This window comes from Haliaeetus leucocephalus, unplaced genomic scaffold, assembly GCF_000737465.1.
Source record: "Haliaeetus leucocephalus isolate CR32 unplaced genomic scaffold, Haliaeetus_leucocephalus-4.0 Scaffold0, whole genome shotgun sequence".
Classification (NCBI taxonomy): Eukaryota; Metazoa; Chordata; class Aves; order Accipitriformes; family Accipitridae; genus Haliaeetus; species Haliaeetus leucocephalus.
In genome coordinates this window covers 24,662,040-24,674,347 of record NW_010972436.1, presented here as the reverse complement: position 1 = coordinate 24,674,347, position 12,308 = coordinate 24,662,040, and the positions used below count along the sequence as shown (strand labels likewise).

At 39.9% G+C, this 12,308-nt stretch overlaps 1 protein-coding gene across 1 annotated transcript in view; it reads left to right on the top strand.

Annotated features, from left to right (window-relative positions):
- The window catches only part of OXSR1 (oxidative stress responsive 1), a 97,301-nt gene that overhangs the window by 73,123 nt on the left and 11,870 nt on the right, over window positions 1-12,308 (top strand). The window contains exons 9-13 of the mRNA XM_010563176.1: window positions 2,200-2,301; window positions 4,575-4,708; window positions 6,838-6,886; window positions 9,179-9,244; window positions 9,492-9,614. Of these exons, the coding sequence (XP_010561478.1) occupies window positions 2,200-2,301; window positions 4,575-4,708; window positions 6,838-6,886; window positions 9,179-9,244; window positions 9,492-9,614 (474 nt within the window). The remainder of the gene's footprint in view (window positions 1-2,199; window positions 2,302-4,574; window positions 4,709-6,837; window positions 6,887-9,178; window positions 9,245-9,491; window positions 9,615-12,308) is intronic.

Here is a 12,308-nt window from a genome sequence, read left to right as displayed (position 1 = left end):
TCTTTGCAGACCTGCTTCTGAACTGCTTCACTGTCACGTACTTCTGGATTTTTTTTTTGTTATGTTGGTTTAAAAATGAATAAAAAAAATAGTGTTCAGTGTTTCCAAAACTAGATCAGAGTTGTCCCTTGCTTTTCTGTCCTTTTTGTCCTGTCCTGGTGAACAGGGCACAGCAGGCTGGCCAGGACCTAATGGTGCTGCTCCAGGCTCATTGCAGTTAGGGTGGCTGCAATCTGCAGGACAACAGGGGAAAAAAAGATCTTAAGGAGGGTGCTAAAAAAGGGAAATGCAGGTTTTGGTGGCAAAGCAGGGGTTCTTGATGCAACAGATGTGTTTCCGAAGGAGGTGGATTTTCTAGGGAGTCCAATACTTCCATGAGGGCTGTGCACATCTAACTTGTTGCAAATATTAGATGGTACGGAGGTATTTTGGATGCTGATGTGAAATCCTTCAATGTCCGTTTATATCATCTTGCTGTCTTCCAGCAGGTGTCACTCTGAGCTACTATATCCAACCCGGGAAAAAGGACGAAGGGGTTGCTGTAGGTTAGCCTTTGCTATGTAGATATTATCGACCCAATTCCATTTGGTTTACTTCAGCATCATTAAGTTCCTTTAACATGTTAATACATGATAGCCTGGCATTGTCTTTTAATGTACATTCATTCACTTGACAGATTTATGGGAAAAAAAAAGCTGAGGAGAAAAATAAATGTTGTTGATATAAACTAACTGCAAGGTTGTGACTAATATGGATTAGACAGATGTCAAGATAAACTGCTGTAGACAGTTTTGAACTTCACAGCTTTCATTTGCAAGTAGGATTATATGATATAATTAAAAAAAAAAAACCCCAAACCACTGAACAGTTAAAATCCTGGTGGGGAATGGGGAGTTGTACAGTATATATAGATGTGCTGCAAGACTAACTGAAAGACAAAGCTAAGTAATGTCCCAAAGTTATTCTGAAAACCTAAAAATAGTGTGAGGGGAAAAAACCGCCACCCTTACAGTGTATTTCTTCCTCCACTATGTTCTTTTAAATTATACTAGATATCTGTGCTTCTTCAGTTAAATGACTTGAAATCTGTTCATAATCACTGCATCCGTAAACTGAGGCACTTCAAGAAACCTTTCAGACCTTTAAGGCTCATGTAAATGATATCTACAGAGTTGAAGAAATTAATGCAAGATAAAAACTCCTGTTGCTGTAATAAATTTCAGTTCAACTATAGTATTATATGAAAAACAGTGCAAGAGGGTTTTTTGTTTGTCAAAATTAAAGATCATCGTAAAGGTAGTTTGGGGAACATTTTTTGCTTTATCACAATGAGCGTCTTTCTAAAGCTTGTTAGGTTAGCTGAACACAATATCCCTATTAGCCTTGCTCTGATTCAATATTCATTTTTCCAGAGTCTAGCGAGAAGAAATACAAACCATTCTAAGCAGCCAAAATGCTTTGATTTTTGTAGCTGCTCTTGAAGTTAGTACATAATGTCTCTCTCCTGCAGTGGAGAGAACAAGTGCCAAAATATTACCTAATGATAATGAGGAAGTAACTGTTTTGGCATATGAAATATTTTTTCCTGTGCATGAGGGGAAGTAAATGCTATAAATTTTCCTGAACAAGTCTGTGTTTAATGTCAAGTACAGAAGCTACTATTAATTAGTGGAGGGAAATACTAGTCTGTAGACAGGAGTGAGGGGATTTTTACTGAGCTGGTGTGTACTGAAGTTTCAGGTTTGAGCATGTTTGCAGTCAGATTGATTAAGCGGTTGACTAAAAGTGTAGTGAGGCATATGTCCCAAGGGGATAACAGTCCATCTATTAACTATGAGAGTTTCATTATACTGTTTAATGACTCTGTGTCTTTGTGTAGAAGTCAGAGTCTGGGTTAACCCAGTGCCCCTTTATGCTCTACACATGGAGAGGTTTATGGCAGAGCAGTCCTAGTTGCACAGTCCAGAATCATAATTTTCATCAGACTATGACTTCAAAAACGCCTTCTCGAAGGTATAAGGAGCTGGGTGGAGAGGAGGGAGAAAATGTTCTTTCCATCTCTTTAACGCTATAGTGCTGCTCTTTCCAATTTCGAGGGGCAAGGAAGGAAAGGGCAAAAGGATGTGTAATAGGCTAAAGAAAAGGATTGTAGTGTAGGATAGCAAGAGGCACATGCTAACATCCTCTAATATTTTTCAGGTCAGAGGATACGATTTCAAGGCAGACATCTGGAGCTTTGGGATCACTGCTATTGAACTGGCTACAGGGGCAGCTCCTTACCATAAATACCCGCCCATGAAGGTGAGCAGGTCTCCAGATACTTGTGCAAGATAAAGGATCAGCGTGTTCTCTGGGTGTTTCCAAGAATTTGGCCAGCATGCTTAGTTGAAGAGTTTGTCCTCTCAAATTGCACTTGTGGATCACAATGTTCTTGGATTTATCTGAAGTCACCTTTTAAAAATATGCAACTTAATCAGCATTATCTGAAACTGCACCGTTCTTATTTAGATCCTGAGTCTTGCCAGGGTCCCCATTCTTGAGGAAAGTGCTGTGTGTTTTAATAGTGGAGCCTCTGAAGGCAGCAGATGTTTTAAGGCTATAAGCAATGATTCAGAGTATGTTATCTGGCATCCAGTGACACTGGGATGGTGAGCCATTCCTTCTCCTGCACTGATAATCCTTCTTGATACCTCCTAGAAATCCCGTTACCAGTTATCCAAAAGAATGTCTGTCTTCGTTTAGTGCCAACAGTCCTGTCAATTACTGAACCAGTGGAAAGTACTGCATCAGTATGAAATGGTGTGGTATTGGCAACATAAATGTTTTACTGAAGTTCAGGTGGAGGAGATGTTCTTATTTAAACACTGACTGACAAAACTTCAAAAATCTTGTTTAAGTATTTTGAACTTCAGATCGCCTTATAGCTTGGCTAACTTTCCCTATTTCCTGACTTTTGAACCAGGAGCTACTTCTAGCATGCTGCTGTTTCAGGGAGTCTACATCTTAAAGTTAACTGAGTTGACCCCATCAGTTAAGGTCTGATGCATCTTGCCTTTCTGCTGAGCTTTAAGATCTTCTTCTTTAGCCCCTTTGTGAGATCTGATGGGGTCCTGTCTCAGTCACAAAACTTTGAGCGTCTTTGGCCCACCCTCTTGAAGGCCACTTTGCCTCTACTCCTGGGATGCATGCTCCCTCAGATCAAACAGGAGGGGGTGGAGAGCCCTTTCAGTAATCCCATAGCTTATGGTTAGACTAATTACCTGGGATATGAGGCCTATGGGTGCCAAGTCCCTCAATTTTAGGCATTCCATGGGGCAAGCTTTCCTTTTCTGAGTCTTTTAACTGCTGGAGTGCTATGCAAGTTGGGTGTCACCTCTCTAGGACCTGGGTCCATCCCCTCCTACCCTGCAATTACAGTAGCACTTGGGAATCCAGTAGCTCCTAACTCATTAGAACGGGCTCATCCATGTGTTGCTTTAAATGCCAGGACTTTGCACTAGTTTAACTCCTGTAGAACAGAATTAATTTTAAGATTTGTGTCATCTCTGTGCAGGGACTGTTGAATAACTGAGTGGTTTAGAAATGCCGTTAAAGTTCGTACTGTATCAGTGGTTGTGGCAGAACAGCGAGGAGTTCAGGGAAATGTGTTGCTGGTTTAGCTGTTGCTGTTTCCATTGATACTTCCTTCTGTGCTGTGACTATTGGTAGCATTTTTCAGTAGCTTCTGCAAGCTGTACTTCTGTTTATTGTGTTTTGAACGTATGGGTTGTAGCTTTGAATACAAAGATCGCCTATTTAGTATCGTGTGTTGTCATATGGTAGATATAATTCTGAGTCTCCAATTCTATTAGGTATGGGTTCCAGTCGTGCAGCTTGCAAGAGGACTTCTGTGTTTTATTTATTGAATGTAACTGTACTTCATTGCAAATTAGTTTTGTTACGCAGCAAAATGACCCATGCATTAAGTGAACCTCCAAGGAGAGGGGGGGGGAAAAAAAGCAGGGAATTCTGTCATGGACTGTATAATTTCAGCTAGATTGATGGGCTCTTGCTGCCCTAAGCGATATAGCTGTGGAAAGCTATTTAAATGTGCTATGTGCTGCTTCCTTTTCTAAAAATAGATATTCATCTGTATGTAGGTGACAAGTGAAAATGGAAATGAGTAATTTTCTTCCTTTCCTTCAGAATATCTGAGTGATGTGAAAGAAATAATCAGTTTGGCTTGATGGGTGTTTGTGTGAGAAATGTCTTCACCTGCTGTTGCATTGGTACATGGAAGTGAACCCTCATATTTTTTTTGTGTGTTGCCCTTCTGCTTGTACATTAATTTCATTTTTAGCTAAGAAATACCTGCAGGGTGATCTAAACAGAGCCTTTGAATCCAATGCCTTGCACAACTCCTTGTCTCAAATGAGGAAGGCTGGTAGAAGTTCTGCTATGCCTACACCTTTATCACAGTTCGTGTTGACTCAGATGCTTGAGGAAAATGCTTGTCTAAAATACAGTGTTCCCAAGATCTGCCTCTGACAAAGGTCAAGAAAAAATCTCATTGCCAATAGACATAATTCTTTCAGGTTTTAATGCTGACACTACAAAATGATCCTCCATCTTTGGAAACTGGTGTGCAAGATAAGGAGATGCTGAAGAAGTATGGGAAATCATTTAGGAAGATGATTTCATCGTGCCTACAAAAAGACCCTGAAAAAAGGTAAGAACAGGTAACACCAAAATAAATAAATTAAAAAAAAAACTAAAACAAAACCACAAACCTCATTGTATTCCATATTTTTTTAAGCCGGTACGCTTTCTGCCCATCCAGCCTTTCAGTGACAATGAACACAGCAATCTTGCTGTGTGGCAGCAAATTCTCTTGGCTGTCCTTATTTTTAAGGATAAATGTCTGGCGTTGTGCCTGGCTGGGGCACACATCTTCCATTTGGGTTAATGAGTGCATCCCAGTCCACTGTGTGTGTAGTGCTATTCTCCCCCTTGCCACCTCCAGCAGGTGACTGCAGTTCATGTTTTGTTCCCAGTCAAAACTGCTCTGTGTTTATAAATCCAAAATTACCTGCTGGGCAATATGTGTTTACTTGCGAAGCTTCATAAATAAACTTTTTAAAATTTGCCAGTGCAAAGAAGGCTTTCAGTGTAGTTTTGACTTGCTTGATTATAAGTAATATTTGGTTTGGGGGGGAAATCAGGAAAAACACTGGTGAATTTTACCACCATGTTTTCATCAATACAGATTGCTTAAGTGACCTGATGACATTTTCAGTCTTCCTTGTAATGGTAGCTTGACTGCTCAGTGATGTTAGAAATACTACCAAGGGGGTGCTGCATATGTTGTCGTTCCCAGGACAGCATTGTATCATTATGTTATGGCACTGTTCCAAGTTGCACGAGGGTCTGGCTGTCTATGGCACTTTTTAAAATCCGCAGCCTGTCACATAGGATGGCTCGGACGTATTTCTGTGGAGGACAGTCATAGCATTTGCCAGTCTGTGAAGCTGTTTAAAGGAGTATTCATCCTGCATTAAAAATAGTGTTCCTTAAAATGCAAAGGTAAAGAAACAAGCATTCCCACAGATCAGTTTTTATACCTCTTAGTTTTCTTTTTTACTCAGTAAGCAAACTAATTCTGGAAAGGAAAAAGTCCCTTAATAAAATAATAATAATGAAGACATTTTTCAGTTCCCTCTTGTGACAGATCCAGGAACAAAGGCTTCTCATGCATTGTGAGATGGGATCTCTCTCTTCTAACAAGCTTTACGCTTGAAATGCTTAATGAATCCAGTGGAGTGCTTGATAAATGCTGATAGCAGTTTTTTTTTTTTTCCCAGCATGATGTTTTTTCTCCTTTCTAAAGCATATCCTATCCCTGCAGGTTAGTATGTGTGCTGATCAGAATTAAACATAATCACTTTGAATTGTGACATACCCCTTCTCTCTTCTCAAGCACCACTAACAGCCACTGTCATCATCCTGACTATGGGAGCAGGAGGTTGGCCCATAAGGAGCAACTAGCAGAATCAGATAATGCTTATGCATATTGTACAGGTTCTCAAAGAGGAGAATTTAGTGCAATTGCTTTTTAATTATTTTGGGGGCTGCCTTGCAGGTGGATGATTTTTGTTAGAGTAGTCTGAGGTGAAATAAACCCTGTTATGAATGGCCTTTGCAAGTCACTAATTAAACTCTGTTACTATTTAAGCACAGTTTGCAGTGTGGAAATGCTGTAAGCTGGTACTTTCTCATGTAGGCCTGAGTCTTTAGAAAGCTCCTTCTAAAATGACCAAGGAATGTCTTTTACTTTCCAGCATTTATCCTAAAGCCTAACTTAAAGGGGAGAATAGTTTGTATTTGTTACTTTTCTATTAGAGAAAGGTTGATTGTCTCACTTGTGTTTAATAGAACTAATTGCACACATAGAATAAAGTATCTCTGAAATAACTTTGTTTACTTGCACATGGCGAGTACTGCATTCCTGCGGTAGGTGATGATCCTTCATTTCAATTTTGAGCAAATTGTTTCTGTGATCCTATCAAACTGGCTCTGAGAGGCTCAAGTTCAGCATCAAAATGAGAGCAACTTCTCCCCCCCACCCCCAAGTTATTCACTGCTTTTGAACAGAATAGGCTTTGATCAGAATACACTGAGTATTTAAAAGGCTGGTGATGTAAAATTTACTTGGAATACATTGACTGATTTTTAGGGGAATTGTGCAGGAGAAGCCGATGCCCTTATGAAATGTTACAACAAGCTGCAGCAACCTGGAAGATGGTTGTGTTGAAAGGGAGCATTTTTAATTGTCTTTTCTACATCTGTTTTTATTGACAGACCGACAGCAGCAGAACTCTTAAGACACAAATTTTTCACGAAAGCAAAGGTAAGAAAACGCTTCCTAAACTGATCTGTGCAGAGGCTCTGGAGAGGACTTTTCAGAAGTACGATAAGTATGGTGACAGCTTTATTGGCATGAGTGTGGGCTGTTTCACTTAGGGCCAGCATAGCTGAGTGAGTTGAATGGGTCATTGTGAACGAACAGAATGAACCCCCTCTTCTGTACCTCCTTGTGTATGCTGCTATTAAAAGAAATTACCTAGAAATTCTTGAGCATTTAAATGTCTTTCAGTGGCTTTTGGGTTTTTTTTTTCTTCTCTTGTAATGGTGCCATTCTGGCTGCCTGTCCAACCATAAAGGTCTCTGTGGCAGTAAATGTAACTTATATTTTAGTAAATTCTATAATTGGTCTGTATGCAAAGCAGTGAATGAGGCCCACTGTGCAGAGGGCTACGTAAAACTATTTCACCCTGTGTTGCCTTATGGAAAGTGAAGATCCTGTGATACAAAATAGTAGGAGACTCCCATTTCTAGTCTTGAAGTGAGCTGCCAGTGAGCATTTATGTAATTACTTCCTGGAGATTAGTGCATATGCAATGTGCAAGATCTTATTGAGGGAGACAGAAATAATACAAGGGAGAATTTATATTTCCATGGGAATAAGATGATGTTTTCTGTTTGCTTATTTTTTCTGTGTCATATTTGTGATCAAAATACCTGGGTTTTATAGCACAACACAGATTAAACTGTCAAAAAGATGTCTGATACCTGGGATAGCACAGCAGCATCACCAATTAATCAAAGTAGTTTTCAGCTCCCAGATTAAGATGCTTAAATGGAAGTGGCCACATCTAGGTATTTGTGCAGGCGCTGGATGTCCTATTAAAGTTGACGGAAATCTAACAAGTGCAACTGAGGAAGTCTAGAGAGAGATCCAGTTTATGAAATGTAGGAGTTTGCTTTAGGGCAAGTTTAACTGATGTCTGGGCTCTTGACAGTATTAACTAGGTTTTCGTTGCCCATGGTGGGATTGTAGGCAGCTGAATACTCTGCATCTGTATACTGGATGCACACTTGGTGTCCAGAGTGACAAGATGGTTTACACATTACTGACCTTTCTCCGTTTGGTTGTGCGAGTTCTGGTTCATGTTATACTTCATTGTGTGTAAAATCTCCTTCATGCTTTCGTTAAGCTTCCGCAGAGTAACATATTAGCATATGTGGTGATAGAAAATTAACATTATTGTAAGTGAGGCAATACTTAAACCGACACCCGAAGTGAAAATGTGTGCCAGTTAACACTCAGTGTTAAATTACTTTTCCTGCATCAGCCACTGCCAAACTGACAGCTGTAACTTGAGGACAGAAGAGTCCAACTTCTATATGTCTATATTGAACCTTATATTTAAATACAGTCTGTATTATGTAAAAGTATGTTTTGATAATGCTGAGAGCCACTAAGCAGGAAGGGACAGTGTGTGTCTTGAGGCTCTCCATCCTGCATGCAAGAAACCATCACAGGGAAGTTCTGGGAGCACTTCATGGGCAGAGACGGCAGGGCTGTCCAACCTCACTTGTGTGGTGTGAAATACCCAGCCAGATCCCAGTGCTTATGCCAGGGTGCTTGCCTGGGCTGCTTCCCCTGCAGCCAGCAGTTTGGCTCTGCAGTCAAGTGGTTGGAAAATTGTATGCTCAGGAGCACGCATGTTAGCCCGTCCAGAGTAGCTTGCTGAAGAGGAAATTTAATACTGTAATGCATCATAGCAGTTTCCCGGTATTTAATCTGTTGTGATCACTGCATTTACTTTCTCTCTAAACATCATACGTGCTGTATGTTTTTTCAGTCCCTTTAAATCCTGTTGCCCCAATTCCTCGGTCTTGTTACTCCTGCATAGTGGCCTGCCTGACATTTGAGGTCTGCCTCTGACAGTTGGACAGGCATAAATTTAGGGGTAAGATAAAGCAAAGGGGCTGGATCCAGGTGGTGTAGTATCTGCGAATGGAAGAATGCCAAATGTCTCAGCAGGGTGTCAGATGCTGCACTGTAATAAGTATGTTCCCCAGTAAATCAGACAGAACAGTATACAACTCTTTGATTGTTAATTCCATATCCCCTTGCATAGGGAAAGTGCCACCACTAACTGAAAAGGTATTTAGGATGAAACATCATATACTGTAGTGCAAAGGAAGAAAGCGGTTAATATCTTTCGGAGAATGGGGATGAAACATGTAAAACACTATCTGCTAGAAATAGCTTAACAGTTTCTTTATCAGAGGCACTGAAGGAATCAAAGGGCATTTTCAGCAATGCAAATGTTTGGTATTTCTTCTTTTGCAGAATAAAGAGTTTTTACAAGAGAAGATGTTGCAGAGAGCACCAACAATCACCGAAAGATCCAAAAAGGTACTGAAAACCTCATGGGCTCTTCCTGTTAGTTGTACTAGGTTTTTTATGCTTGTGTTCATATTTTTAATGATAATTACTGTAGTATGGCATTTTCTGGATACAGAGCTAGACTTTTCAATAAAATACTCAAGCACCCTGGTAGGTGATGCAACCTGAAGATGCTCTTGTGCTGTTTCTCCTAAAAAAGATAAACTGTAGAAACTGTCTGCTTGACATACTAGTTCTCTGTCTTTGTGCTGAGCAGGTCCGGAGAGTTCCAGGTTCCAGCGGACGTCTTCATAAGACTGAAGATGGTGGCTGGGAATGGAGTGATGATGAACTAGATGAAGAAAGTGAGGAAGGCAGAGCAGCAATTTCACAGCTCAGGGTGGGTCCTCAAACTCTGGTAGCTCTACTGTCTCTGTTTTGTTTTCTAACTGTGGTATATCTAAATATCCCTGGGAAGCATGTGGCCTTGTTTTTTAAGTATGATACACAGTAAGTTATAATCCCTGCCCTCGAGTTTGTAGCCAAACCAGAGAAAGCAGACTGAAGGTTGAAGAAATTGTATTGATCTCTCTTCTGTCGTCATGCTAGGGCACAGCTGGTCTCATTCAGGGATGTTGAGCATAATTGGGAACATGAATTCAGATGGTCTGCTTCCAGTTCAGCATACTAATTCACTTGAGCTAGGATATTCTCTTTGTTTTTAAGGGTGCTGACTGTTTGAGATGCTTTCTTCTGGAAGTGTCAGGAGAGGTTTTGTCCTACTGCCCTCTCCAGGATGGAGTTGAAATCAATAGGGCCTGTGCTTATGGCTGAAACCTGAAACACACAGGGCCTGGTTCTGTCCCCTCAGTTACACTAAAATCGATTAGTCTAGTAGAAAATGTTAAGGCATCCCTGAAGTCGCAAGGAGTCTAGCACTTGAAAAACGCTCCAAAAACCAATACTTTCCTCTCTCCCAACACATACGCAAAAACCCCAAACCCAGACTAACCCCCAGAAACAGAGAGGAGTAATGCATAATGATCAGCTAAAAGATTACAATAAATTTCCAGATTGTCTTCCCCTGGTAGTCAGCAGTGTGGATTTTGACTGTAATGGCTTACCTGTTCTCTTTTCACTACAGCAGGTAGCTTGAAGCGGACTGTGTTTTAATCATTCTGTAATTGAATTAGTGAGGCAGTGAAGGATTTTTAGAGGAAGCTTTTCAGTATGAAAGGGAGAAAAAGCAGTATTGGTTTGAAGCATTTATCACTTTACAACTTTAACTTTTCTCATTTCTCTTTCATCGGTCTTCCTTCTACTGGTGTTCTGTATAGACACTTAAATGTTAAATGCAAGATTTTTCTTCCTTTCAAATGCTTGGGATTTTAAAGGCAACTATTGATATAGTAATTCCATACTTTGTGGCAACAACTGTTGTGACTTTTTAAAGAGCTTACTATATCCAGCTTCGTATTACAAGGTCAAAGAGGATCTATTGGTACCAGGTGGCTACTACTGAAATTCTTGATGCTTTATGAACTGAAAACTTCTAAATTCCTTTTGTAGGTTAAAATACAGTCAAATTTTAAGTGGCAATATTGTAAAAGACCCTAACTCTATTTCAGAGATTACTTAGAACTTGTTCTATCTTGTCTCTAAGCTCAGCGTACTATGACTTAACAGTGTTTACTGTGTTTTGAACAGTACTAACTTGTTTCATTCTTCTTGTGTGTCAATCTGCCTTTTTCTGCATATGTTTACAAGCTCCTTTTAAAGCCAGTTTTTTTTTTTTTTTTTTTTTTTTCTTGGAGCTTTGGCATATTTCCTTATACTGCTGTCTGTGTTCTGGTCAGTCTAATTTGGGCTGTGCTTGGCCTTTACTTCTAGGTCTCCCATTCAAGAAACCTTTAGGATGGGTGTTCGAGCAGTAGGTCTCAATTCAGTTACCTAAATGTAGATGTATATTGCTGTTTTGGAGGCACCCTGTGTAGATACAACACAGAACTTTGGGAGACCATGGAAGGGCACCATGGCATCTTAGACCTCGCTACATGTCTGCCTAGGTACTTGAATCCTGCCCTGGGTGGCTTTCCTCCGCACAGCTTTTGAGTCATTTTCTTCAACCCAAAGATAAAAGGATATGAACGACTGTGCGCCTCTTGTGTTTGATACACATCTTAAGACTACTTGAAAAGGTATCCAGACTGCCAGTGTTTGGCACGAATATGGTGGTGTTATTGAGGAGTAGTGTTTATCCTGTGGTTTTGGCCATATTTCAAACACAGGGTATAAATCCCACCTGTTTGTAATTCCTTTGCGATTTTAACCAAGTTGTAGGATAGGATAGGATAACTTATGTTAGCTAAGTGTCACTTTTTATTCTTGCCCGTTGCAGTGGGGGTGGAGTAGATGATCGTTAAACGTTCTTTCCAACCCAAACCATTCTGTGATTCTATGATTTGTCTGTATCTGCATTTTATTGCTGTCAGCCTTAAAGTAAAAGTATGCCTTGCAGATTGACTTAATTTGCTAAAATGCTTAAGTATTAACCTGCATAAAAGCACCTACATAAATGAAAAGTTTGTATTTTTTTGCTTGTCTCCACTTTACAGAAAAAATAGGTTGAATTTAATGTGTACAAATGTGTATTATACGAGTCTCTTGCTAGGACTGCACTTGGAAGCAGACAAATATTTATTATAAACAGAGCCAGAAATATCTGTTCAATTCATTGAATATGGTGACTTGCTGGCTCAACATTACCTTCTGGATATAAAGACTCACTGAACTTCTTTCCTCTCTGCATTTAAAACCTGGAATTCAAATTAAAGCAATTGTGCTATATGGGTTCTTAAATCAGTCACCTTCCATTACTCAATAAATCCACGCAGTGGCATGCTGTGTGGTCACATTTCACTGGTTACTCACATCATCTCTGATTACACAAGGAAAAATAAGTTAGAACTAATATATTTCAGCACATACCCAGAGTCATCCTATTCGTGCCTTAATTAGGTAAATGTTTTTTAATGTTTGTCCTGTTTCCTTTCTATGTTTTTCCTTAGTTTACCTCCGTTTGCCATTTATCTGG